The sequence below is a fragment of the Neodiprion fabricii genome, chromosome 2 (genome assembly GCF_021155785.1).
Source record: "Neodiprion fabricii isolate iyNeoFabr1 chromosome 2, iyNeoFabr1.1, whole genome shotgun sequence".
Lineage (NCBI taxonomy): Eukaryota > Metazoa > Arthropoda > Insecta > Hymenoptera > Diprionidae > Neodiprion > Neodiprion fabricii.
This window is the reverse complement of record NC_060240.1, coordinates 38,429,797-38,454,918: the sequence shown is the minus strand read 5'-3', so window position 1 is coordinate 38,454,918 and position 25,122 is coordinate 38,429,797. Positions and strand designations below refer to the sequence as shown.

The 25,122-nt window shown below is 43.5% G+C and overlaps 3 protein-coding genes across 7 annotated transcripts in view; 2 read left to right on the top strand and 1 right to left on the bottom strand.

Moving 5' to 3' along the window:
* The window catches only part of LOC124175783 (unconventional myosin-XV), a 53,350-nt gene extending 35,107 nt beyond the window's left edge, over window positions 1-18,243 (top strand). For all 3 annotated transcript variants that reach the window (XM_046556311.1, XM_046556312.1, XM_046556310.1), the window contains 8 exons: window positions 14,044-14,441; window positions 15,517-15,823; window positions 15,912-16,307; window positions 16,444-16,628; window positions 16,709-16,841; window positions 16,951-17,155; window positions 17,311-17,447; window positions 17,653-18,243. In XM_046556311.1, coding sequence (XP_046412267.1) covers window positions 14,044-14,441; window positions 15,517-15,823; window positions 15,912-16,307; window positions 16,444-16,628; window positions 16,709-16,841; window positions 16,951-17,155; window positions 17,311-17,447; window positions 17,653-17,883 — 1,992 coding nt within the window. In that variant the 3' untranslated portion in view covers window positions 17,884-18,243. The remainder of the gene's footprint in view (window positions 1-14,043; window positions 14,442-15,516; window positions 15,824-15,911; window positions 16,308-16,443; window positions 16,629-16,708; window positions 16,842-16,950; window positions 17,156-17,310; window positions 17,448-17,652) is intronic.
* A 1,110-nt stretch (window positions 18,244-19,353) lies between these two features.
* LOC124175786 lies at window positions 19,354-24,277 on the bottom strand. Of its 2 annotated transcripts, XM_046556319.1 has the most exons (5): window positions 23,550-24,276; window positions 23,278-23,404; window positions 22,867-22,964; window positions 21,523-21,745; window positions 19,354-21,414 (listed from the first exon to the last, which is right to left on the bottom strand). In XM_046556319.1, exons 1-5 carry the CDS (start codon window positions 23,604-23,606, stop codon window positions 20,534-20,536), a joined length of 1,386 nt encoding a protein of 461 aa, XP_046412275.1. In that variant the 5' UTR covers window positions 23,607-24,276; the 3' UTR covers window positions 19,354-20,533. The 2 variants fall into 2 exon arrangements, with proteins under 2 accessions (XP_046412275.1, XP_046412276.1); XM_046556320.1 differs by lacking the exons at window positions 22,867-22,964; window positions 23,278-23,404 and having other exon boundaries at window positions 23,550-24,277.
* LOC124175784 (adenylosuccinate lyase) overlaps window positions 22,887-25,122 on the top strand; it is a 40,059-nt gene continuing 37,823 nt past the window's right edge. The window contains exon 1 of one of the 2 annotated variants that reach the window (XM_046556314.1): window positions 22,887-22,983. The gene's annotated coding sequence lies outside the window, so the exon portion shown is untranslated. Of the gene's footprint in view, window positions 22,984-23,378; window positions 23,436-25,122 lie in introns of those variants that run through there. The other variant, XM_046556313.1, reaches the window with a different exon arrangement.

The following is a 25,122-nucleotide window of genomic DNA, read 5'->3' as shown; positions in this document are numbered from 1 at the left end:
ATTCTCACCGGAAAAAAGCGCTAGATTTATCAAAGTTAGCTCAACCTTATAAGCTGCTCCGCACTTTCACGCGGAGGAAGCTGTAGGCGCACGTATAAAAATAATTAAACAACTAATTCTAATCCGGTAATTTTATTGAGATCGGAATGCCGAGAGTTAGGTTTACAACGGCTAGACAGCTGGGGGAGGTTTGACTATACGTATCGCAAAAAGAGTTCTGCAGTTGCTCTAACAAGTGAAACCGGGCGCGTACCTTGAGTGCTCACAACTAGAAACAGGATTTATTTAACAAGTAGGTACGACAATTTAAAAGGCGCGGCGAACGGGATTCTGATCTATGAAACTCGTCGTCGAGTCTGTTAATGCTGCTGCACCGCGACTGCAGCAGACACAGAGCGCGTTAATCCATTAAGGAAGCTAACTAAACGCGGAAGTGCGTATATAAACTGTATATACGTATCCCGGAGATACGGGAGCAATCAGCTCTCTCGCTGATCGGGTGACACTTGATATTGCGAATACCCGCGAAAATTATCGCCAAAATCACACATTACACTTGAATAATTTGCAGAATCTCGATCTACCAGTTTCTTTCACCGTCTTTAAATATACGTTTTGCTACTTTCCTTCCACCGACCACAACCCTGCAGCTAATCGCCGCTGTTGGAGATAGCAATTAGCAGAAAGCCGCCGAGAATCATCATACAGATCGGCGAATGTCTTGCCAAAATTTAGGCCAGGTGCTCCAAGTGCCTCGTTCCAACACCCACACACTGGCATGCTTGTACGATGTGTGCATTTGCGTCGTGTGTACGGATAATTGCCATCCCATTAGCAAGTCAAACTACTTCCGGCCCCCGTCGACGCTGCTCCTTCCGTCAGAATCTTGCGAATCCGCTCTGCGCTGCAGATGTTGTTGAATGTTGCAGACTCTAGTAGACTCTCGAACAAAGCCTTACGACTTTGGTACTCCAGGTTGGTACTCCAGGCACACGAAGCTTCTTGGTACCGATTCTGTGCGCTCGCATCACCACCCGCTGTGAACAAACTGTTAGACGTACCCTGGATGATCATCGTGCAAAAAAACGTTGTGTTTTTTAATCCTTTATCGTTTGAAGTCAGAATTCAGACGTAATGATTTTTCCCGTTACATCCATCCACGATTTCTTCATGATCTTTTTATCTCATAGGGAAAAAACAACGTATCGACTGATTTACATAATTAAAAACGAAACAAAAATCGGTCTAAAACTATATTTTTAAGGACTTTATATCCTCAACTTTTTACGGTTCAGAACGATTTCTATAAATGCAGAAAACTACGCATTACCTATAAGAAGTCAAATAAATGTTCGGGTACACGACAAGATGCAATCTTCATGGGCGATAATTTAAAAAAATCTCGAGCTAGCTTCGTATCGATACCTTATTTTTTTATTCAATGTATTGTTCGACACTTTGTCTATTCAAGTATAATGCGTCATTTCTACGATCGCTCAAACTGCGCAGAAATAAACCGCGAGTCGCGACGATACCTCTTCTGCGCACAATTTCGCGATTGAATATGTTGAACGCGGATGATAAAGCGGAAGGATGTGACGTAGATTATCCTCGAGTACAAGGCCGCGGTGTTGTTTCATTGGCGCAGGTAGATGCAGCTAGCACCGGGCATCGCGACGGTGACGCGGTATTAAATCTTCGCAGTGCATCATCCTTACGGCTGATGCAGCTACCGCGACGAAAGTAGTACACATACATCGCTTCTGCGATGTGCAATTTATACAGTTATATACCTGGGGCTATATAACCACCGTATACATACGTATAATGGTCAAAAAACACATCTAGCGATGAATAAGCATCGCGAAACGCGCAAAGATTTGCAACGCTCGCGATGCAGCAATAATCGTTGCGAAACACTTCGAACTTAAACAGATTTCAATGACAAAGACTTCGGCACGAGGTTCTAAAGTTTCGCTAAGACGAATATAACAGGTAGTGTGAAAAGTGTGCAAAAATACAGTTGGTACGATCGAAGCAATCGATATTATTCCTAATTCTTCACGGATTGAATGCCGAACGAATCCGCATCCGTGGGGAGGATTGTTAGACCATTCTATGAATTCTATTTATGCTCCTTCCTGCACGCGTGTTTTCCGTTTTCGTTAAAGGCTGTAGCAACACGGCTTGTGAGCAGCGGGTCAGTTCCGCTCACACAGGGCCCTGACTAAGAGGGTAGAGGTGCACCTGTCTCTTGAGGAAATAAATTGTCAGGCGTCACGGGCATGGTCCTCACTTTTGGGACCGTCGAAGCGTGGTGGAAAAGAGGGTCCCCCGATTACATCCATCCGTCCGTTCGTTGGTTGCAGGAATGACGTCGTACCGTGTCTGTCCCTGAGAATTTTACCTCCTGTTGTAAGAACGCGCGAGCTTAGTTCGGCCTCGAGCCTTAGAGACCTTACGAAAAGGAAAAGAAGAGGAAAAACGAACGAGAGAAATGAAAATAATTAAGGGGCAAAAAAGATCCACCCGACTAACGTAACCGCACGCAGCAATCAACCGCATTCCGTTTTAATCCGCGGCCTCGGGATATTCCAGCTACTACTGCATATTATGAGAGTGTTTCTTAAGCGCGTGATATAAGGGATTTGAATATACACACCATGCACGATCACTCATCCACCATCGATAAATCTCCTCCTCTTGCGTTTTGCTCCACCAGTTATACGTAGCTGGGTTTTGTTTCACGTGTTTTATGCACATTACGGAATTAGAAATCATGTGAAAACAAATGGAACAGTCTAGTTATCCAATCAGGGACAAAAACGCCGTAAAACGAAGGAAAAGTCGGGACTGAAGGACCTCGTGAAATTTTTACACCGAGTTTCAGGTGCTACAGGTTTAGTTGTAATACGTATCTACTTTGATATTTCATGCAGGACAAGTAGACTAGGACAATGCGCTAAAAATCATTGGCCGAAAAATTCAATTAGTACGTAAAGCAGGCGTAGACGTAACGTTAATTAGAGTCAGCGAAGTATGCAGTAAAGACTGAAGTCGGTGCTTCGTACTGTAATAACGAAGGAGAACTAAGGGGGTTCGGATTTTCTCGGACATTGAACCGCAATTTATAGACCTGTTCGTCTATAATGTTTTCACAGTAATAAAGTTTAACAATTCCGGCATTGCCGTATTGCATTTTTCCTGCAGTCTTACATGCAAGGTGTAACTCCTTAGCTGGAATTATGCAGTGAGCTGTACTAGCACGAGATTATACGCAACAATGAAATAGAAATCTAGACCATACTTACCGTGTAGGAAAAACGCGGTCTTAATCGGCAAACTGACACGGAAATGATAATTGTTCTACATACTTTAAATAAACCATACCGGAAGTGATCGATGTATAATCATTCGAAACTTTCTGCACAATGTGGGAAATTCGTGATTTTTTTCCGTACGAAATTCTGCCCATTCCATTAATTTGAACCAGGCAATTAATAGTTTCAGCTAATCAAATGACAGTGCTGAAAAAGGCGCGGGGCGTCGGGAAATTAATTTAATCACGCAAAAATAATGAGAAGTCTGATTTCTGCAGCATTCCACGGTAGGTATATAAGTCAATCGGCGTTCTCCTTTCAAAACTGAAAAAGAAAGGCACGCTGCTTGACGTGCACGCGCGTTATACGCCGAGTGTTGAGGTATTCGCAGAAAAAAGAAATAACGAGGAAGAAAGAATAAAAAAAAATATCTAAGAAGACCGTAGGAAAGCTGCCGTATCTTTTCATTATATCCTACATCCATGTACCTGTACACGTACGATATATAACCACAACGGCACCTACTAACTGCACTTGTAATGTTCATAATTATTTCCTGCATCGGTATGTACTATGTACACATCATACATATATGCATATGTCCATCGCCGCCGCTGCACTGCAGCTGGTTGGCTGAAAATGAACTGCACTTTGCGTTGTGGTCAGCTGCAGTAGCCAACCATTTATACCAACGCGATGCACGGTTCGCCCGCTTATGGTTCGTATCTGTTATTCACGTGCGCCTGTATCGTGAAGTCGCGCTCGTGACTCCGAAGCGCAGGTATATCTTGACTGTAGGGAATTAGAAAAAAGCCGGACGATAATAACGCGGTGAAGTAACGTGTACGTATTTAGAGACAAAGACGTGAAACGACATCTTCGTTGGATTCCATGTAATTCCTGTCTTTTGAATAACTTGAGAAATTAATGTAACATGATACATAAATCGTCGGAAATTAATGCCGCATGGTACCGCAGGCTTCGCATCGAGTCATGGCCATGTTGTTAATATAATAGTAAACTGAAACTTCAATATGCAGTAAATTAGCCACTCCGATATGATCGTCTTTTTGAAAAACGATACCGACTCGTGCCGGTGCCTCGATTTACCCCGTAATTTGTAGTGTTAACGTGTAATCAGCGCGTCAAATTGTCCGCGTGTATGTTTTAAGGGGAATAGAAAAAAAAAAAAAGAAAAGAAACATAACGTATGCAGATGATGGCTGGGCGATTATAATGTGGCTACTCTAGTTCCGATAACGGTCACGGTATCGTCCCGTTCTTAGAAATGCCGTTTGCCTACTGCAAACAAGAAAACGAAGAAGAAGAATCATAATAAGAATAAACTTGAATAGGAATCTCCGTCTTTGGCGGTTCAAAATGATGATGTATGCAGCCTCGGCAAATGCTTTGCACAAACCGATTGTAAAATAAAACTTCCACGACTCTTCGACTCCTCTCTCATGCCTGCAGCTACTGCAGCTATTATTCGCCCGTATATAACAATCCGAGTCCCTGCGATGTTTCGTGTCGAGAATCCTAATCCCGTCACCCGCAATCGAGGTAAGCGCACACAGACAAAGCGATCAGACGAGAAACGAAAGAAAAAAAAAAACAGAAACGAATAAAGAAGGACGGAAAGGGGGGAAAAGAAGCCGAAGGGAATGAAAATGAGTAAAAAAAAAAACTGTAAAGAAAAGGGAGAAGAAGTTTTCAAAGTCTGTGTACATCACGACTCGCGACTCGCATACATGTGTGTTTTCATTTTTCTCGGAATATTTCGTCGGCTACAGTCTAAACCAGACGCATGTCCGCACGTCGAGTTTTGTCCCTTCTATTTTCGGTGAGATAGGTCGCGTATGGCATTCCGACGTAACGTGAAAAGGAAGAGAGAAAAAAGAAAAAAAAAAGAAAGAAAAAAAAAACAACAAACGAAATAAGAAGATAAAGAAAAGGAAGAAAAGTCGGAGGGAAACACTGACGCGTATTGGGACAGGACAAGCCTGATGTATTTCCCTTTGTCGGTGAGCGCGACTTATCCTAGTCGACAACGTAGTGCGTACCCACCTTAAAAATATACCTGGGGCATTATGGGACTGTCCGGTTATGCTCCAAGGCCCAAGACGCGTGTGGCGAGGACGGGCATTTTCATGGTTAGATTTTGAACCCTCTCGTTTCACTTTCTCCTTTTTTCTTACTATCTTTCTCTTCTTCAGTTCTCTTTGAGCGTAGAATTAGCCGCGTAGACGAGACGAGGGTGCCTGCAGTACGCATGCCGTCCTATCTAAATGAGGCGGGAGTAAAAAGTTGATGATATTCGGGTTTCTCGATCGAGTTGATCCGGCTCCTCTGCTGCTGCAACGAGAGGCGGGCGCAGCCCTCGGGGCAAAACGAGTTTGTAATCCTCGATGTTGATTATCATTTCAGACGCGTATCTTAAGAATGGAAAGCCCGCCGTTTATACCGGCACGCTCGGCCATACTGTTACTGCTTTTGCAGAGTGGACGGTAACGTACGTCTTGTAGACTAATTAAAGAAAGCTTTGCGCCGATCGCATTCTCGCACTTTTTACTTTGTGAATACAAAACAGAAATAAATAATTAATTTTGACGATACACCGCGTACAAACGATCGATGAGAAACCATGCAAACTCGGCAAGAAATCGAAACGCTTCGATCACGTATCTCGCGATGAGATGTCGCACGCTACGTTGGTCAACTACCAAAAATCATCCGAAGTATAAGCATTATTTTTTTTTTTTTTTTTTCGTTTTACTTTTTATTTCAATCGGGGTCCCAAGCTGCAAAAATTCTATTTTCGTTCCACGTGAACTGAGTTTGAATCGAGGAAACCAAGGAATTTCCGCATTCTTGGTGGCTTTTGTTTTGTGTTAAATATGAAAAATTACTTTACTTGATCCGCTTATGCACTTGACCAAAGAATTATTTCTGTCGTTTACGTTTTGCTCCGAAAATTAAACTGACACGCTACAATATTTATAATTTAGGAATCAGTGCCGATGTCCTGTATTTGACCAGAGAATTATTTACGATCATGAACTGGACAGAGATGAATCTTACGAAAGATCGACGAACATTGTAGGTAATTAATTCGAATTTATTGCTTATTCCTGCCAGTATAAGACATTCGAATTTCTTCTCACCGATAATTTCGCCACCTGATTGATGCGACTGTCGTGCATTAAGGAAGACTCGCCTTCTAGCGACGCACGTCCAGGAACTAGAAATCTTTCGTTTATGTCACGCGCATATGCGGTTCACGTTTCTTTTTTATAGTTTTCGAGTGAGAACTATTTTTTAGCGTAACTTTCGGTAGATCGCAACGGAGAACAGAATACGGTCTCACTTTTGACCAGAAATTTCTCGAGGACGTGGTAACAGGAGTTTACGAATTTGCGTGTTTCAATTGCCTGCAGGATACGAAAACTAGTTATCTTGTTTAATTGTAAAATTAACGTGACGCGATGATGAAATTATTACACCCTGGTTACTGTAAGTAAAATGACGCGGCTATGCGCCAGCTATAATATTAGTTTAGTAGTAGGCCGCACCGAGTTTGACTCCTGGTTGTCTCTGACGACGAAACACCGTTGCAAAAACGGTTTTATGCAAACATGTCTAAGTGGTTCGGTTTTACGTAAACTTGAAATAGTGAACGCAGTTAAATCTTGAATAGGAAAAGCATCGTCGATATAATTACAGAAGATAAAATGTCAAGCCAAATAAATTTCGCGTAAATGTTGTGACGAGATAAAATTTTGGAATGTTAAGGTGTAAAAAACTGGAATGCAGCAATCGAGCAAATTGATGGGCAATTGCAAGGTTGTACTAAAAAGTCTATATCTTAGGATCGTTTTAATGATTCTCGATAGCAATAAATTGACAGTACAACAACGAGTGATCAAATTTATCGAACAATCGAAGGTCGCGTGGTTTCTTCTCGCGCTGCACAATCGATACGAGAAATCGATCCGACGATCTTACGAAACGAGTCTAATTCTTTGCCGGCATTGAATCAGGTCGTTGTAAAACGCGATTGTCGGATGATCCGGAGAACGTAAACAGTATCATTAGAGCATTGGTTCTAATTACGCCGCTGCAGTCTAGAATTCCACGTATGAAAAACGGAAACAAAAAACCATAGGAAGGAATCGAAGCATAAACGAATAATAACGTGAATAAATTCGTACGTCAATCCGATATAGCCTGATAAATTCCCCGCCAATTAACTCGGCTTAATATCACATATGTTTGCAACAAACAATTAAATCGGTGTAACAGTTTTCCTTTTACACGGGACTTGCACGGGAACGGGTGGAGGAATTCAGGACGCGCGCGCTGCGTTCGTTTTTGGGGTGGAAGTCGCTCTTCTCGTCCCCCGAGAGAAGCAGGAGGTGCGGACGGTTAGGGACAGGCAGGATAATGGAGGGGCTTGGGGAGGCCCGGCTTCGGAGCACCGAGGCCTGACCCAGATATCAGTCTCGTGAAGGCTTTCCGCCCGAACGCCAGACACTCGGCAAACGGTCCGGCTGTCCGTCAGGTGTTTATGCCCACAGGTGAACCGCCTCGGTACCTCCGCGTTAGATCGAATTCGTCGTCGATCCTTGCCGGATTAAGATCGTTGGAGAATCGCTGTTCTTCGTTAGAGTGCTGCAAGGCTATGGTGTGAACATCTGCCGTTAATCTTTACACGGTAGCAAAAGTACAGGTGATATTTTATACCCACACGGTGACATCGATACCTCGTAATTCCAACCGACAGACGAGATACGAGCCGATCGTTTCCCGGTATCAAAAGTGAAGTGAGAGTGTCGTGCGATGAGCGGGTGACGAGTGATTTGAAAAAATAGATATTTCGGTGGTTAGAATATTCGACGATCGTGTAACTGTTTAAAGTAATTTCAAAATCTTCCTACGAATATTTTTGTACCGGTTTTATTGATCCTTATAACCAGGTCTTCGATACGTCATATGTAGGTCTCGATTTGCCGGCGATCGGGTTTTACCGATTTTTACGTGAAATCGCCTCGGCGTGAGTTGAAATTTCTAAAAAAGAAATACTGCGATCAAACTTAGGCGATTAAACCGATGTATAATGATCACGGAAGCTCGTAGAGCGAGTGCGGCCGCCGCTGATAGATCAGCAATTTAGATTGAATTGCGTGCAAATCGACAGCGGTATAAGTGTAATGCTCGGGAATGAATTTACACAAATTGAAAATACGCGACTCGCGAAAAGGAGAGAAAAAAAACTGCAAACTGACCGGTATCGAAGAGTTTCCTATCGCGAATATTTAAAAACTCCGAAAACCGGTACGAAAAATCGTCCCGATTTTCTCAATCGATCGGTCGATTTAATCCTGCTTTGATCTGCTGCTCCAAGGATTATCTCATGAATCAGCTGATTGTGCGGTTTCGAGACGCCACAGCCGTAAGATCTCCGCGGGGGAATAATGAGTCAGAATAATGGACCACAGTGCGGGCGGGAGGTCCTGCTAAAAAGATTTCGTCAGAAGTCAGCCTCTAGCTGTGGAGAAACCGATTTCTTACCTCACGGGTCGATGCTAATCTCTTTATACCTCATGTAACGCCGCTCTGGCCGTTGTTATGATATTTTTCTAACCAGCTAGCCGTGACCAGTCACTTATCGCCCGGGTAAAACGCGTCGGGGCACGTATCGGGGTACTTGCATTTATTTTCCGCCGATTTTGTTGGCGTCGCCATCGCGTCTGGCCTCGCGATTAGAAAATTTGTTGCGAATAATTATTGCCCATTCGGTTCTTTTTGCTCGACTGATCTTCGGCTTGTTTGTACGTTTCATGGGCCGGCCACCCGCTTGTCCTTGAATTGTACCAGAGGTGTGAAAAACAAATCTTAGTATAAGAACCTGCTGGCTACTGACTTGATGAGGTCAGACCAATTGGCATGCTGGCACGAAGGTCGAATATAGGCGGTTTTTGCTAGACGCTGAAACGTGTTAAAGTCCAGATGACCATCCTCCGTGAGCTAGAGAAATAGAAATCATGACCGTTGATGCCGATTCACGATTTTTAATCTTTAAAAACTGATTGAACAACTGCACTGCTGATTTGAAACGGCTTGGAAAGACAGATCGCAGGTTCGTTGCTTTTAAAACGAACAAGAACAGGACAAAGTTGGTCCATTGGTTGTGACAGTTTTTATTCGAAAACCAATCGCTTTGTCGATTCCGTTATTTACTCTGTAAGGTCCTGTCACGGTTTGTTGTTTGAATTAACGTCAGGCTTCCAGTCGACTCGTGCCTTTTTATCGACGTGTCTAATTTCCGGGTCTTGGGTATATTTGCTCGGGTCTGTAACAAGGACAAAAGGGGCGCAGAAATATGTCTGTTGAATGAGGATATTTCCGAGGAAAATACTTGACGAATTAAGAACAACCTTCAGACAATCGAGAATGAAATTCATTCGCTTTGGTTACTTGATGTATGTGGGGAAGTGAAAATGTGAATTAATGAATTAATCACTCACGCGATAAGCCCAACAATGGTCAGCGTAGGATCATTACGAATTCGCCCCATCCCATCGTCAGCGTGATATCTTTGGTCTAACGTTAATAACAAGCGGCCTACGCAATCTCGAATCTATGAAAGTGGTCTCAGCGTGAGAATCTGATGGTACTTACTACCATCGTATGCGTCGTGGTTGTGGGATCCTATGAAATGCAGGAACAATCATGTGTGCTCCTAATTACAATTAAAGCGGGGTTATAGTATAGCTGCCTTTTCATCTTCCTCGGCTTCATTTTCTTCTACGGTGAATGAGAAAGGCGTAGATATAATACGTGAACTTTCTTAAAATAAAAACGAGTCTCAACGACTGTGATTACAACTTCACTTTTAGTACACGAGACGCGAATGATCCCCATTCAGTCTCGCGGTCGTAGAAGCTACCGTAATACCGTCCAAATAACAGTCTACTAGAGCATCTTAGAAGAAGAAAAAGAAGAGGAGTAGAGAGAAAAAAAAACGGGCTCGTGATCTTTTCTTTTTCACTCGAAGCAAACTACCGCCTACGCGCTATTGTTCAACAAGTATTATTCCCTTGGTTTCGAGCGCGCGAGAATCTCGTTAATAACGCGATTTAACAAACACAAAGAAGGGAAAAAATTCATCCCGTAAATTAATTACCGACATACCGCGGTTGTCGACCCGCAAGTGAAAATTTGAAGGGCGACTAACTTATAAGCACTATAATTCTGAATCCTAGGCTACTTTGAGGTACTGAGTGAGTGGCTTCTGCTTCCTGAAAGCTGATGCCCTTTATCGTTCTTCCTTCCTTAATGACGTGACGTGCGACTAACGTCTGCATGCACTTCAGGCAACGGAAGACTTTGCTCAGCGCCTTGAAATACGAATTAGTAAAACAGTGTGGGAGGTTAACGAACATGAACAGAGTGCGGGAAGATGACAGTGAGTTCAGAGAATAAAGTGTTCAAAGTGGAGTAAGCAGAGTAGAAAACAGTGCGATAATGATGGAGCGGGAAGTGGCGGACTCGGAAGGTGTGTTTTCGCGAAAGCTGTCTAGGAATTGGGCAGAATTGCCAACGACGCTGAGACGTCGCCAAAAGCATCGGCCCGAGATCCTGAGCCAGTTCACCGATCACTCCGAATCGGTGGAGAACGAGCATCGTCGAATCGAACCAAAGCCGTTCAGCTACAGTCAAGGGTTCGGAAAGAGATCCGGACTGCTCAGGAGGTTCGAAGTGAACGACGTGAGGCGCGAGGAGGAGACGCGAAAGGACAAGAAGAACGAGCGGAAGGCGATCGAGGAGAAGTTTGGAAGGGTTGAAGATGACTACCGGAAGCATTACGAGAATTACGACTCGAAGGTGAACCAGCACAAGGGGAACTTCCGGAGTTACGCGACGAGGTTCGACAGAGACTTCAGAAGCGTCTCGGACGAGGACCGCAAGACCAACTCGCCCGACAGCCTGCTCGTCAAGTCCTCCGAGTCTGACTCAAGCAGCGACGAGTACGGGCACACCGACGACTCGGGAGCTTTTTTGGAGAAGAACTCAACCAGCTTCGACAAGGTCCCGAGACCCAAGTACGACGTCATCACCGAGGCCTCCTCGCAAAGCAGGTTCATCAGATTTTTTTCTAAGGATGAGGGGAAGAAGAAGGCAGAGACCAAGCCTTCGGCTAACGGCCAAAGCGACAAGGTGCCGCTGGTTGACCTGAACAAGAACGTGCAGAGGCCAGTCAAGATGTCGAATGTCCTCGCGACCCCGAATCAAGGCGTCGTTCCGACTGCTGCTATGAACCTGAGGAACGATCCGTCAAAGGCGAAGATCGCGCAGAAGGATGCACTGCAGCAGAGATTCGACTACGAAAACATCCCGCGGATCGACGTAACAAAGCTCGAGCAGCGGTCCTTTCTGAATCCTCTTTCTCAGGTCAGCAAAAATCCACCTGCACCAAACCGGCCGGCCAAACAGCCGACCATCGAGCAGCTCAGGCAGGAAGAAGGGTGTTTGAGGCAGGTTTCGAGAAACGGTCAGAACAACTTGATCAATAACAATAACAACAATAGTGGGATGATGGACAATAACGCCTCAAGGAAGTCCTCGAGGATCGAATATTCTGTCCATGCAGGTGAGCTCCAGACGTTGGAACACCGCTCGATCAGTCCACCTCAGAAACAGCCGACGATTGAAGAGCTGCGATTGGAAGGGCTGATTAAGGATTTTTACAGCAACGAACAACTCGCCGCCAAGTCTAACGGAGATAGAAAACTGTCGAAGATGGAAACGATCGCCGAGGAGAACGCCGATGGTAGCAAACTCAGCGTCAGAGAGATCCTGAAGAGGTTCGAGGAGCTCAGAGCCCAGAATGAACTTCACTCGGACGACAAAGGCAACAATGACAAGACACTATCCACCATCCAGGAGACCCTCAGGAAATTGGATGAGAAGGTTAAGAGCTACCAGGTCGAGACAATTATGTATCACTTACGTCGCGCTGTCGTATTTTTTCCCCTCTCATTGCTCACATATTCTCAATGATTACGTGTTCGCGAACCCTGACACTTCGGTTGATAAATGGCTGGCACCAACGTGCGCTGCACGCACGTCATCGACGGTTTAGCAGTCTGTATTGTCAGTCGATATACTCGCGGATGAGATCACGTAATCACGCCGTAATCGTGGTACGGCTCTAGAAGCGTCTATCCGGTAGTTGAATCGCGGATCAAAGGTCGAGCCAATCGTGTTTCGCTAAGTCGGTTTTCAGCACCGGATTGCGAAACAATGAACGAGTCGAACGTACCAACACTTCGACCTTGAATCGAGTGCCGGATTCTCTCCCGCAGTCCCCGGAATGCCACCTTTGATCGCGTCGAAGATTGTCTCCAGATCTGTGCGAATCGGTTGTGTCGAATCTAATTCCGGATCGGTGCAGATACGTAGGGACTTAATTGGCGCACCACCCCGCAGAGTCCTGAGTCGATAAACTGGTTTGAATATACGTGTGACGAAGAGCCGGTTATCGGAAATATTTCCCTCTCGCGGTCTAACTGTACACCTTTCGATGCATACATTACCGGAGATGTGTATGTGGGTCAGGGTCGTCACCGATGCATGCTCCACCAGCTCTTCGCGTTGGTTCCCACACCTTACACTCGGGTACTCGATCGGAAGCGTGCGTATAATCAGGCTCTCGTTCACGTCGACGATTAACAGGACATCGGTAATTTCTCCTCGTGCGCTAGCTATCTGGGACGTGAATATAATCAGCATGATTAGAGCTGACGCAGATTAAAATTTAATCATCGTTCACCGTTTCACGGTGGATAATTCGATTATAGATACGGTGTTAATTTACTCTTCTCCAAAAGCATGCTCGACTTTCTGAACCCATTCAAAATTCTTCCAAATACCGGCAGCCGAATCCTTAACGACTCTTCCAACGCTGCACCACCCGTTGGAGAGTCGTTCAAGTATCGTCATCTTCTACCGTTCGATGGACGATGGTGAGCCTGAAAAATGCCTAGTACTTGGGAGAACGTAGTTCGATGTGTTAAACCGGGACCAACTTTAAGTGCCCGGAACGATTGGAGGAACTTGTTTCTCGAGGTTGCGGGTGGAGGGAGAAGATAGAAGCGTATTAAGTTGAGATTTCATCCTTTTTCATTCTTCCTTCTCTTATACTCGACCACGGAAAAATGTTTCAGGCGAGCCAGTCAAGCGGCGATTTTATGTCGCATTAGTAAACGGTCAGGAGCTACGAGTCGCCGATGAAAAATGCTTTATTTTTATGATACAAACTCGTTTTTCTTCGCAGCAGCATTCCTTGTATCGCTGATGGATTTTAACAGCGTGGATCCTCTTCGCTTGGAAAATTCATTCGATTCGCCTTTCATCCTGGCGCGAATTATTTTCAGCGGTCCGCACGTACAAAGCCAGACTGTTTTCGAGCCTCTCGACGCTGCTACAAGTGATTCACTTAACCCAAATTCACACTTTTGAACGTTAATTTTAGAGTACACGCACTCCGAGCAGCTTAGACAAACTGCTTGTCCCAAATCTTTGCAGCTCATTATGCCGGAATCGATGCATGACATGAAACTTGTTTGGAACATAGAAGAGTTCGCGAGTATTAGAAAGGTGTTTCCGTTTCTCCGAGGCAACTGTTTATAATTATATCCTTTCATCGTTTTAATTTCAGATCGAGAAAAAGCCGGTGCACAAACCGATCCATCACGACAACCACGTGTCTCAGATAACAAAATCTATTCAATCGCAAGCTAGTCATGCCAATACTCATCAAGTGGCCCAAGCGAGCCAGGCGAACCAGCTCAATAACCACGGCCACAATCACGTGCTCGCAAATCACGTTGGCAACAATCACATGGTCACTGGAAACCACGTCAGTCACGTCAATCACGTAAACCAGCAGAACAATATCCACCAGAAAAATCACGTCCAGAGTCAAGAATGGCGACAGCATGACGAGGGTGGAAGACTCCAGGAGGAAAGCATTTACGAAAGCGGCCCCGTGGTGAACGATGGAAAGCATTCGCTGTTGCAGTATGCAATGCTCAACTTCCGGCAGAGCACAGAGAAGTGAGTATTGATCAAGCTTTTATTCACAGTATTCTCTACGTTTGTGCGAATATTCTCAAATTGGAGCAGGAAAAGAAACGAATATCGGTTCACGTCAGGGGATCGCATTTCTTATTACGCCTGCAGCAGTCTGGTCATTCGTCGCTTTCACGTTAAAAATGTCATCAGACGGATTACCGGGAATTCCTGAATAGAGCAATTGCATAAAAGATATAAACTTTAGCTAGAAATCCAGGATTGAATTGAAGACCGGTAATTAGCCCGAGAGACACCGCTCGCTGCACGTCAATTCTCTGCAATTAATTCACACCCAGGGAATTAGAATTGTCCGTTGTAATTACTTTATCCTTATGCAAGATAAGAACGGGGCCCCTTCATATTGTACCTGGTATAACTTCTCATGCACGTATATGCACGTGTTGAGAAAGCATGACATTTCGCGTGAAAGAAAGATAGACAGTCGCTCAAGTATTCTGCAGTGTAAAACTCTGAGTTTATTTCACTGCTTTTCATTTCCTCACGCGGTTTCCTACGGCAAGGAACGCGGAGCAGTAGTCAGCGTATATTTATCAATAATACGTATAATCATTAACGGAGAATATCCTCAAAGGATGAGCCTCAAGCGTCTCGTGTAAGACGAATTTTTCGTACAAAAGTTGTATCGTTTTATTGACTGTCATGTGCTTATACTGTCTGAAAGAAAAAAAAAATGTGAAACGTAGAATTGCATTTCGCGCACGTGTCTCATATCCAAAGTCATCTATTCACCGAGATTGATTGCTCAGAGTCGTTCGTAGAGCGTTGAAAGTTGCTTCCGGCATCCGAGGCACAGACCTTCAGGGATTCGAAAAATGACGAGGCTCCAACCGATGCACGGCAATTATATTAATTTTCTCTGGTTAATTACGGGGCATTTGATAAATAAGCCCCGAGTAGCCACAGCGTAAAGTGGCAGCTAGTCGGCGGAGCAATCACCATTTACCCACAGTACCTGGTTTACAAAAGCGACCGAGATGAGAAGGAGCTAACAATCGCGAAGTCGAGAAAAATAACAAGGCGGCAATTCCTGTTCCAGATTCGAGATGCTCAAGACGGCCGACGGCTCGATCAGCGGTTCCCTCAAAGTGATCGAGTCTCTCAAGAGCAAGAAGAAGAAGGACAAGAAAGGTAAGGGACAGCAGGACGGCGCCGAGTGGACCTGGAAGGAACAGGTCGACTTGGTCAAGTACTCGCTGGTTCCGATCGAGCAGAGCTTGCTCCGACTTGACCCCGAGCTCAGCACCCTGGCCGTCGAGTGCTTCCTCTGTCTGATGCGGTACATGGGTGACCAGCCGCTTCCGCCCGACATGAGCGAAGTGAAATGCGTCTACACGATACTAATGGTGAGGGAAAGAGTGCCTGGCCTGCAGTGTTGGGCGAAAACAGCGGGAAAAATTTGATGATTCTCACTTTCCTTTTGCGCTTCTTCAGCACTGTCACAAACTGGAACTTCTACGGGACGAGATCTACTGCCAGCTGATGAAGCAGACGACGAACAACAAGAGCCCGAATCTTGACAGCTGTCAACGCGGCTGGAGGCTCTTCAGCATTGTTGCTGCCTACTTCACATGCAGTGAAGGACTCAGGCCATACCTCATAAAGTACCTGGAGACTGCCGCCTACGACAAGAGGAGGGCCTTCCACGGCACCGCCACCGTCTGTCTGCAGAATCTACGGAAGACCGTCAAGTACGGAGGGAGGAAAAACGTTCCCAGCGTAGAGGAGATCATGGCAATCAGCGCGGGACGAAACGCGAAACGGCAAATTTATAGACTACCGGGTGGTACCGAGAGGGTTATAAACACAAAGTGCACGACGGTCGTTCAGGTAATTTCGATGTTTGGAAATAATGGTGAAGTTTCTGTAATGGTACCATTACTGACTACTTCAGTACAACCAAGGAAAGTTTCTCAACATTTCGAGCCTTTAACGTAAAATAAAAAAAAAAAAAACTCTTCTACAGGATGTCATAGAGGAAATGTGCAGCGTAATATCAGTTCGAAATCCTCACGAAATGGACGAGTTTTCTCTCTACTGCATCGTCGACGGTGACGCATTTACGATGCCCTTAGCCAGGGACGAATATATCCTGGACGTAACGACAGAGCTTCACAAAAACCATCAAGTCTTCTACTTGATATTCTGCAGGTGAGGAAGACATTCGAGTCAATTATGAATCTGATGTTTCTCCGTGAACATTTATAACCCTGATCGCAATTCCTCTTCAGATCCGTTTGGTACTATCCACTAAGATTGGACGCCGCGCTGTACATAGAAGTTGTGTTCAATCAAATCGCACCTGATTATTTGGAAGGATTGCTACTGGTTATACCCGGGGATCATCTTCCGCAGGAAATTATCGTGAGTTTTTTAGATATTGTGAGACGAAAGTCTGTGAGAAGTTTTGTTCTGCACTCCAAGTAGGCTTCTTATCAGCCCTGTAACATGTGATACTTGGTTTTACTTCCAGTACGACATGGCCCAGAATGCCGCACTGCTGCACAAAGCTGCTGACATGACCCACGAGCCGACTACCAAGGAAATAAAGTACCTTCTACCAAAACCGGCACTGAGTCTCAGGGAACCGCGACCACAACAGTGGGGCAACATGGTCCAGCAGGCGTGGAATAATGTGCAGCACAATACCGCGGCGGCGTGCAAAGCTCAAGTACTAGGTGAGCTTTTTGTTCCGTGATTTTCATCGAAAATTTACGAAACCAGTTTGTTATCTGCCATGGAGAAAGCACTCCATTGGGCCATGGCGTTGAAAAAACTTAATCAATTTCAACAAAATCACATTGGAATGAGTATTTGCTTCGTTTGTTTGCAGAAATATTATCCAAGTGGCCACTTTTTGGATCGAGCTTCTTTGCTGTGAAAAGAGTTACTGAGGGCAAGGAGAAGGGCGGAGACCATATCCTGGCTTTGAACAGACACGGTGTTCACTTTATCGACCTGGTGACACACGTAAGTGGAATTTGACTGTCTTATCTACGTATAACAATGGTCACTAACCTATCCCTCCCTCGCCGTGCACAAACTTTCTGTTGGTGGGGACATATCCGGAAGGATATGACGAGACTGGAAGTGATTATTGTTATTATTACCGGGATGATAAAATGAAAATCCGCAAAACCTACGCAATTGTGAAATTGAGAAATCAATTTTTCAGGAAACTTTGTACCACTATCCTTACTCGGAGGTAATATCGACGCGTAAGGTGAAATCGGAGGAAGGGACGTTGTACCTGGACATGAAATGCGGAAATCTGATGCAGCAGCGTATAACCAGACTTCAGACCGAACAGGCCCACGAGATATCGCGGCTTATCAGGCAGTACATTACGATGGAACAAAGAATGACCAACGCCCAAGGTGCCAGCGTCGGTTTTGGAGCGAGATAGAGGAGGCTGGAGATTAAAAAAGAATCAAGGACGAAGCCGTCTCAATCGTTTAGGATTGAAATTCCGCCTCGGTATTCTCAAACGACGATGAACAGTGGCATGATCAGCCACGTCGAGAATCAGCGTATTCAGTCACGAATTATGTAGTTTTAACGTTACATATTATTTATTTTATTTTTTATCATACAATATACGTATACGCATACACACGTATAGGTATATATATAATGCAATGTGCATCGGGATACTGCAGTTGTTATATTATCACATATATATGTACTTGTGTTATCGATTTAGGAGGAAATTGTATTTTTCAAATATTCGCAGAAGTATCAAAATCGCCTAGACTCGCTCCACTCGTCGAGGATGGTAAAAATGGTGAGAAAATTGATGTTATCCTAATTTCTTTTTAATGCTTCAAGCGCACAGTTTGATTCGTCAACCACGTATAAAAGATTCAATATTTATCCTATATTTCGATGGTTATGATTGATTATTTTTAAAATTATTCTATTATTCTTTTGCTGTAAATATGCTAACGCTATGTCCAGTCGTGTGAAAAAAACAAAGAAACGTGCGCACTGTAGACGAATGTATGCGATTCGTTTCAGGTTCACACAAGCGTCGGAAAAATGCTCAAATATATAAAACAAATAAATTTTATCCTTAATGAAAAATAGCGGATCAGTAGAAATTCATTTTCATTCCTTTTATTGTTTCATCTCATCTTTTTTCAAGCTTATCTGCTGTAAATATACGAGATTACGACGATATTCGGAATTCCGTATACGTACACAGAATTATGTAAACTTCTACAAGATGCGTGACTATAACAGGGCATCTAGATTTTCCAGCATAGGTGACTAATTACTCATTCTTTCTTTTCTTTCTTCCGATTATTATTATTATTATTATTATTTAAACGATAGGTTAGGTATATCAGGTATTCATACCGAGGTTTTATAAGGATATTGTCAGTTGCGGTGTACAGGAAGCATGAAACGAGAAAATATCTAATGAATTCTGCAGAGGTATAAATCTCCATCACAGGTGAATGTATTGATCTGGATACACGGTATCAGAATAAATCAGTATACTTGGATACACGTATTCGGATACAAATGTGAAATGTATGTTTTATATGATTGGTGAAGAAAGACCGATGCATAAATGTTTCGTAACTACGAATGATGGTAATTATTATACAGAGATATAAGTAAAATTCAACTTCGTAATACGTTGACAACCGTAGTACGCATCTAGATATCAGATATATCGCGTTGTATAACATAATTGTTAAGTTTAAATTTAAAACTCGATTGTCTACCAAACAAATATTATATACTTTACATACACGTATAAAAGAAATACACATCTACTTTGAGTTGAAAAGAAGAGATAAAATAACTGCAGCAGAAACGGTCGAGTATGGTTTTTTTTGCAATGTGTTGTTGTTGTTTTTTTTTTTTCTTGTTTAGTTGTAAATTATCATATTAGTAGTACTATACTAACTGCAGTTATATGACGTGTACACATATTTTATATTAAACTACTGTTAGATGCAGTGCGTAGGTTTGATTATTATCGATGTTAAGTGTAGAGTATACAGTTGTTATACAGTTACAAAATCCGCATTCTCATGCAACGAACAAGACGCACATATACGCGAAAATTATACGTATAACGCATAATATGAACATTTAAACAATGTGCATTGCATCAAACTTCGAGAGTTAATTTTTTACTTCGAATTCTTATTCTTAACGTTAAATAGTATTTGACTATATATATAGTAATTGTTGTTGTCTTTTTATTTCTTTTTTCTTTTTCTCTTCTAACGACCGTTTACCGTCTGTGTAGATTTGATGCTGCAATTATTGTCTTATAAACGAAATAAACGTTTGTACAAAAATGAGAAAATACATTTGTTTACGTATAATGTAATTGATACATTCAATTTCTGTCACTGGAATTTAATTCCCATATTTATATAACTTATTAGTTTCCGAAAATTGCAAACATTTGTATAATAAGTACATATAATAATAATTGTAAAAATACCAATTTCTCTAGTTTTACGAAATTTTAGAAACAGAATTCGTCGTAGAGTTACAGACTCGATATCTGAGGATTACAAGTTTCATGCTGAACTTTATTTTTCCAGAAATTGCTGATTCACATTTTTCAAAAGTACAGAATTTATAAATTATCAATTTCTGGGGCTCTGCTTACGTCATCAAATATCTGAACACCACATTTCATGCAGATTCGGTAAAAAAGTGAAACGCGCATTCTTTCAAGGTTTTACTACTGCAGAAAAGTAGCCGCAAATACTGTTATCTCATGCTCTACTGTTATTCGACAAAAGAACTGAAAAGGGAGTGAAAAAAAAAAGGCAGAGACATCGTACATTCCTGAAAATGCAAACAACATACGTGACATGAATTCACTGCGGAACGAAAGTCGAGTAAGAACGCGGAGGTCCGACAGGTTGACGAGGCAAGCTCGTTTGTCAATTGGCAAATTATTTAATAATTTATGAACGACCATTCACTCGATAAAAAAAAAGGTCTCAGAGTAAAACGCAAAGCGTAACCGTGATCCTTCGCGAATACAACCTTGTCGGGAACGATGATATCAAATAAGCAGCTCACTTCTTTTCGTGTTCCGGGCTGGAACCAGGGGTCTTGGACTTGAGATCGCGGGGCCAGTTACTCGCGGTGTGGCGAACGTATCCCGGATCATTCGGGGACGAGGGTATCTCGAGATCCCTGAGACCCGCGGTCTGTGTACCGATGGAGTTTTGGATAGCGCTGAAGCACTCCTCGAGCCTCTGAATGTCGTCCTTACGCGCGGGGCTTCCGTTCCTCCCGTAGTGCATCTTGGGTGCGGCTGGAACGGTAAAAGAAACGTCGCGGTTCCGCTTGAGGATCCCGGATGGAGACATGCTGCGCATCCTCGTTGGAACGTTGTCGTACTGGCTGGTATCGGAGTTCCTGTAATCCTCGGGGTTTCCACCGCCTCCGGTTTCCCGCTCGACCCGCATTATCTTCACCCCCGGGTTGACGATCCTCGCGAAAATCGGAGCTTCGCCCTCAAAACTCGTCGGAAATGGCGGGGTGTCGGTTTCGTCCGTCGCTCCCCTCGGGAACCCCGAGATATCGCCGTTTTCGTAACCGAAGTACTCTCGCCTGGCGCCGTTCCTACCCTCGACGCCTCGGCGTCGCGACTCCCTGCCGGCGTCGAAACCCTGGAGGGCGTACTCCCGCAGCTGCTTTCCCACGTCCTCGAACTTCCGGTTTCGCTCGGACTCGAAAAGGTCGCGTGACCCTCGCCGCTGACTCCTGGTGACCTCCTCCTCCGAACCCTCTTCCGCATCCCCTTCGTTAAGATCTCTTCCCGCGGACTGCTCCGAGCGATTGAAGCCTTCGTTCACCGACCCCTTTACTTCCGGCGGCGGTGTTTCGCCCTTGGCATTTCCGCTGGACTTTGTCTCCTTCTCAGCACCGAGTTTCGCCAGAGGTAGCTTTACTGGAACGAGTCAAAAACTCACTGTTGCACGAGCATTTTTTTTTTTTTTTGAAGCTGCTTTTTTTTCTAGGTTTGGACAACCCTTGCGCCTGTGCAGTCTGTACTCACCGATGTCTTTTTCCACCCCGGTCTGCGTGCTGTCGTGTTTCTTCTTCGCCCCGGGCATCCTCATCAGGATATCGATGACGAAGACCAGCGCCGTCAAAAGGCACAGAGCCCCCAAAACTGCCGCGTTATCCACGAGGTCTTCGGGCACGCTGTCGATCGACGCCAAAGACAGGGCGCCGACGATACCGAACAGGATGACGCCCAGACCGAGGAAGAACAGTTCCTGCAAAATGGATTTCCCGTTTTACAAACCCATAGGCTGAGCAATAGATTCAGCTGTATTTGCCGGGAGAAAAATTATAGAATAATTTACTTGGTGCGAGAAAAAAAAATTTCTTAATTCGGTGATGATTCACTCGCATTCAACAGATTTTTGCTATGAACAAGCAAATTTTCCTAATTGATTCACATTCAAATATATTTTTTCCTGGGTGGGTGTACTTTTTCTGCGCCAAAAATATCACTGCTTGCATGAATGTTGTTTCGGAAATTCGTAATGAAACTGCTGCAGCTCTCAAGGATATAAAAGGTCGTGTTCGACCTTAGAGCAAAGTTTCAGCGGGCAGGCTGCAGCGCCACATCTCTCTGACTCATTAATCCTGTAATTGCGGAGCGACGAATGCATATTACGCGTGTCTCTGCAGTCTACTAGACCGATGCGATATCATGTTATGATGTTGTTTGCGTCGAGATTACGACGAATATTTACGGCAGCCTTACTCTCATTGAGTCATTGCCAACGCCTTGCATCGCATATTCGCACTTCTTGTCTCACGGACCGTCGGAATTTTCTCACGCTGTCGATTTAATTATGTTAATCAATCGCGGTTTGTAGTATAGGTAAATTGATACCTGTAATAAGGAAGTGCTTCAAGTGATCCGAGTTGCACATTTTACGTGATGAGATCAAATTGGAAATCAACTTCACCTTGACGTACGATAATTCGCGACAATATATCATAAAGTCGCATAATACAGGGATTTGTTTCACTGGTAGAAATATTCGAAACTCAATTATAACAGACTCAACTGTAGGCTTTGCCATTTTTCCTGAAGAAATTTCTAGTCAAATTTACCGCGCATAGATTGATAATTACGACAAACGAATTATTTTATGTATCACAAGCAGATATGCATGAATAACGATACGGTCAATTTTTATTACTGCTAAAAATTTTTCAAACCATGTTCGACGCATCTACCTTTTTTTTTAATTTCATTCCAGGAGTCGTGAACATTTTCAAAACTAGTCACGGAAAGCAGGATAATTCTAATTATTGCTGATATTGAGAATTTTATTATTGTTATCGATGATTCGCCATTTTGTAGTTGCAAAAATATTACCGTCTTTCTACCCCGAAGCTCTCCGGTTGCAGCTGCTACCAGGAGTCCCGTCGTTACGATGACGTATCCTCCACAAGTAGCTGTGGCCAAGGCAGCACCTATTTTTTATGAAAAAAGGTACGTGTATCACATTTTTATGCCTCACACCTCTGATAAAACTAAACGTAAGCATATTACGATAAATTATTAACTCTACTCTTTACATGCACGCGTACAGTAATTATTTTCTTACGAATTTACGTAAAACATACAATTTGCGCCACATCTCGGTTAAGACCGAGATGTGATGTTCATAGAGCAACAAATTAACTCATAATCCTTGTACGCGAAACGGAAATCGAATGAATTTTATTCGACGTGAGTTTACGTGCCGTTTGTCAATGAGCAAAATTAACATTTATGAAGTAGTACCTATGGTGCCCCATGTAACGTTGTTCAGAAGTGACCACTCCCTACTTCGATTCCTAAGGTAGTGAAACACCCTTCGACTTTCGTCGTCGGTAACCCTGAGTGCCACAACGCAGGATATGCACAAGAGCTGGAGGAAAAATTTCTGGTTTTCAAACACGGTATTAATTTTAATATTTCTAAACTGCGAGCGATTGTTCCTTAGGAAGAAGAGAAGTTGCCATAGCATATTTCTCCTTCTTTTAAAAACGAAATAACCATTTTTATTCACTCACCAATTCGATAATTCGTATGAATACTTTACGGTCCCACATATTGTCGCAGGTATTCATCCGTTAAAAATCAGCAGTAAAGAACTTGAAAAAATCTTCCCAAACAGTGGTAAAATTTTACTAACAGCAATATCACAGGGTTGAAAATCCAAGAATAATTAGGTTCACCACACTACTAGATGTAACTGTTTTAAATCGAAATCAAATATTCAAACAAACGTGTTCATCAATGGTAAATTGAGCTTACAAAAAACCGATGCTGTTTAGTTGACCAGTGAACCGGTCGCTGGTGAACCGATCTAAGAAAGTCGGAAGATAAATTGTGCAAAGTAGTTTGCGATCAATTTTTCATTTACGAAACAATCCCCGATGAAAATCAACAAAATTATATTCAGTTACTTCGGCAGACGCTTGAACATAAGTGCACTTATTTGCGCGAAGAACTCGCGTTAGGCGGTTGTGCGAATTCTCGATATTGCACCACGCAGTCGATGCACTCGCGCACTATCATCCCCGACGCAATTGAGGGTATCGCTGGTCGTTCCACCGGCGGTCGTGAATCCACGCGAGAAACGGAAAGCGGTCGAGTAATAAAAGGCGGAAAAAATTGCCGCAGGCTTCGTCCGTTTGGCTGTTGAGCGACGACTGAAGAGATAATGCCGAGTGAAACGGTGTCCAGGTTACTCAGCGGGCGTTATTCCGCGTCAACGGCGGAGGCCTCCTCGGTAAATTTCAATGGAATGGACGCACGATGGGTGCCTGGGTAACCGACTACGTCTACCACGTATCCTACGAATGCTGCAGAACTCGCGTGTTCGCCTACCTCGAAACAATGCCATTATCACAAACGACAAAGGCGCATTGGCGTCGGGAAATATTTTGCAGCTAATCGAGCCGATCGCCGGTCTGAAGTCGAAAAATCGCACTTTCGGTCCGCGTCTGTGCAAATCTTCTTACATTCGGAACTGAGGTTTCGGAGTAAAATGCATGTTTAATTTGTGCGCAAAAATGTATTCGCGCAAAGTTGTAACGGATGAACGATGCTTTCGGGCAACAATTTCGTAAAATATATAAAAGCGAATATTTTATGAAGAATTTTTTACACCGGTAAGGAAATTTCAAATTTCATTGTTGGCAAGAATATTATTGAATACCACGTTCCAGTAATGAAGACATTGCAATACGGTTTCAGAATTCACGAGAATCTCAATTTTTACGCGCTAATTATTATATTAGGTCGAGTGTAACGTTGAAGTGAAAATTCTCGCGATCTTGAGATTCAAGGATTGAACACTTGATAATGGAAATTTTTACTCACGCAAGTATAACGAAACAATATTGGACATGCGTATGCTACAAATTTAATTGCCCCCGTGACACGATTTGTCTGAATATAAAACCACAAACAGGGAAAACCTTGGGTCCGGTGAACTACTTGTTTTAACTAGTTTGAAGTTTACTGTAGCAAGTATTTACGAAAGGTTTTCAACTTAAATTATAATAATAAAATTTAAAAGACCAAATTCATGTCTCTCAGGCTGGTCATAGACCTCCACGTGATACTTACACATGGCGA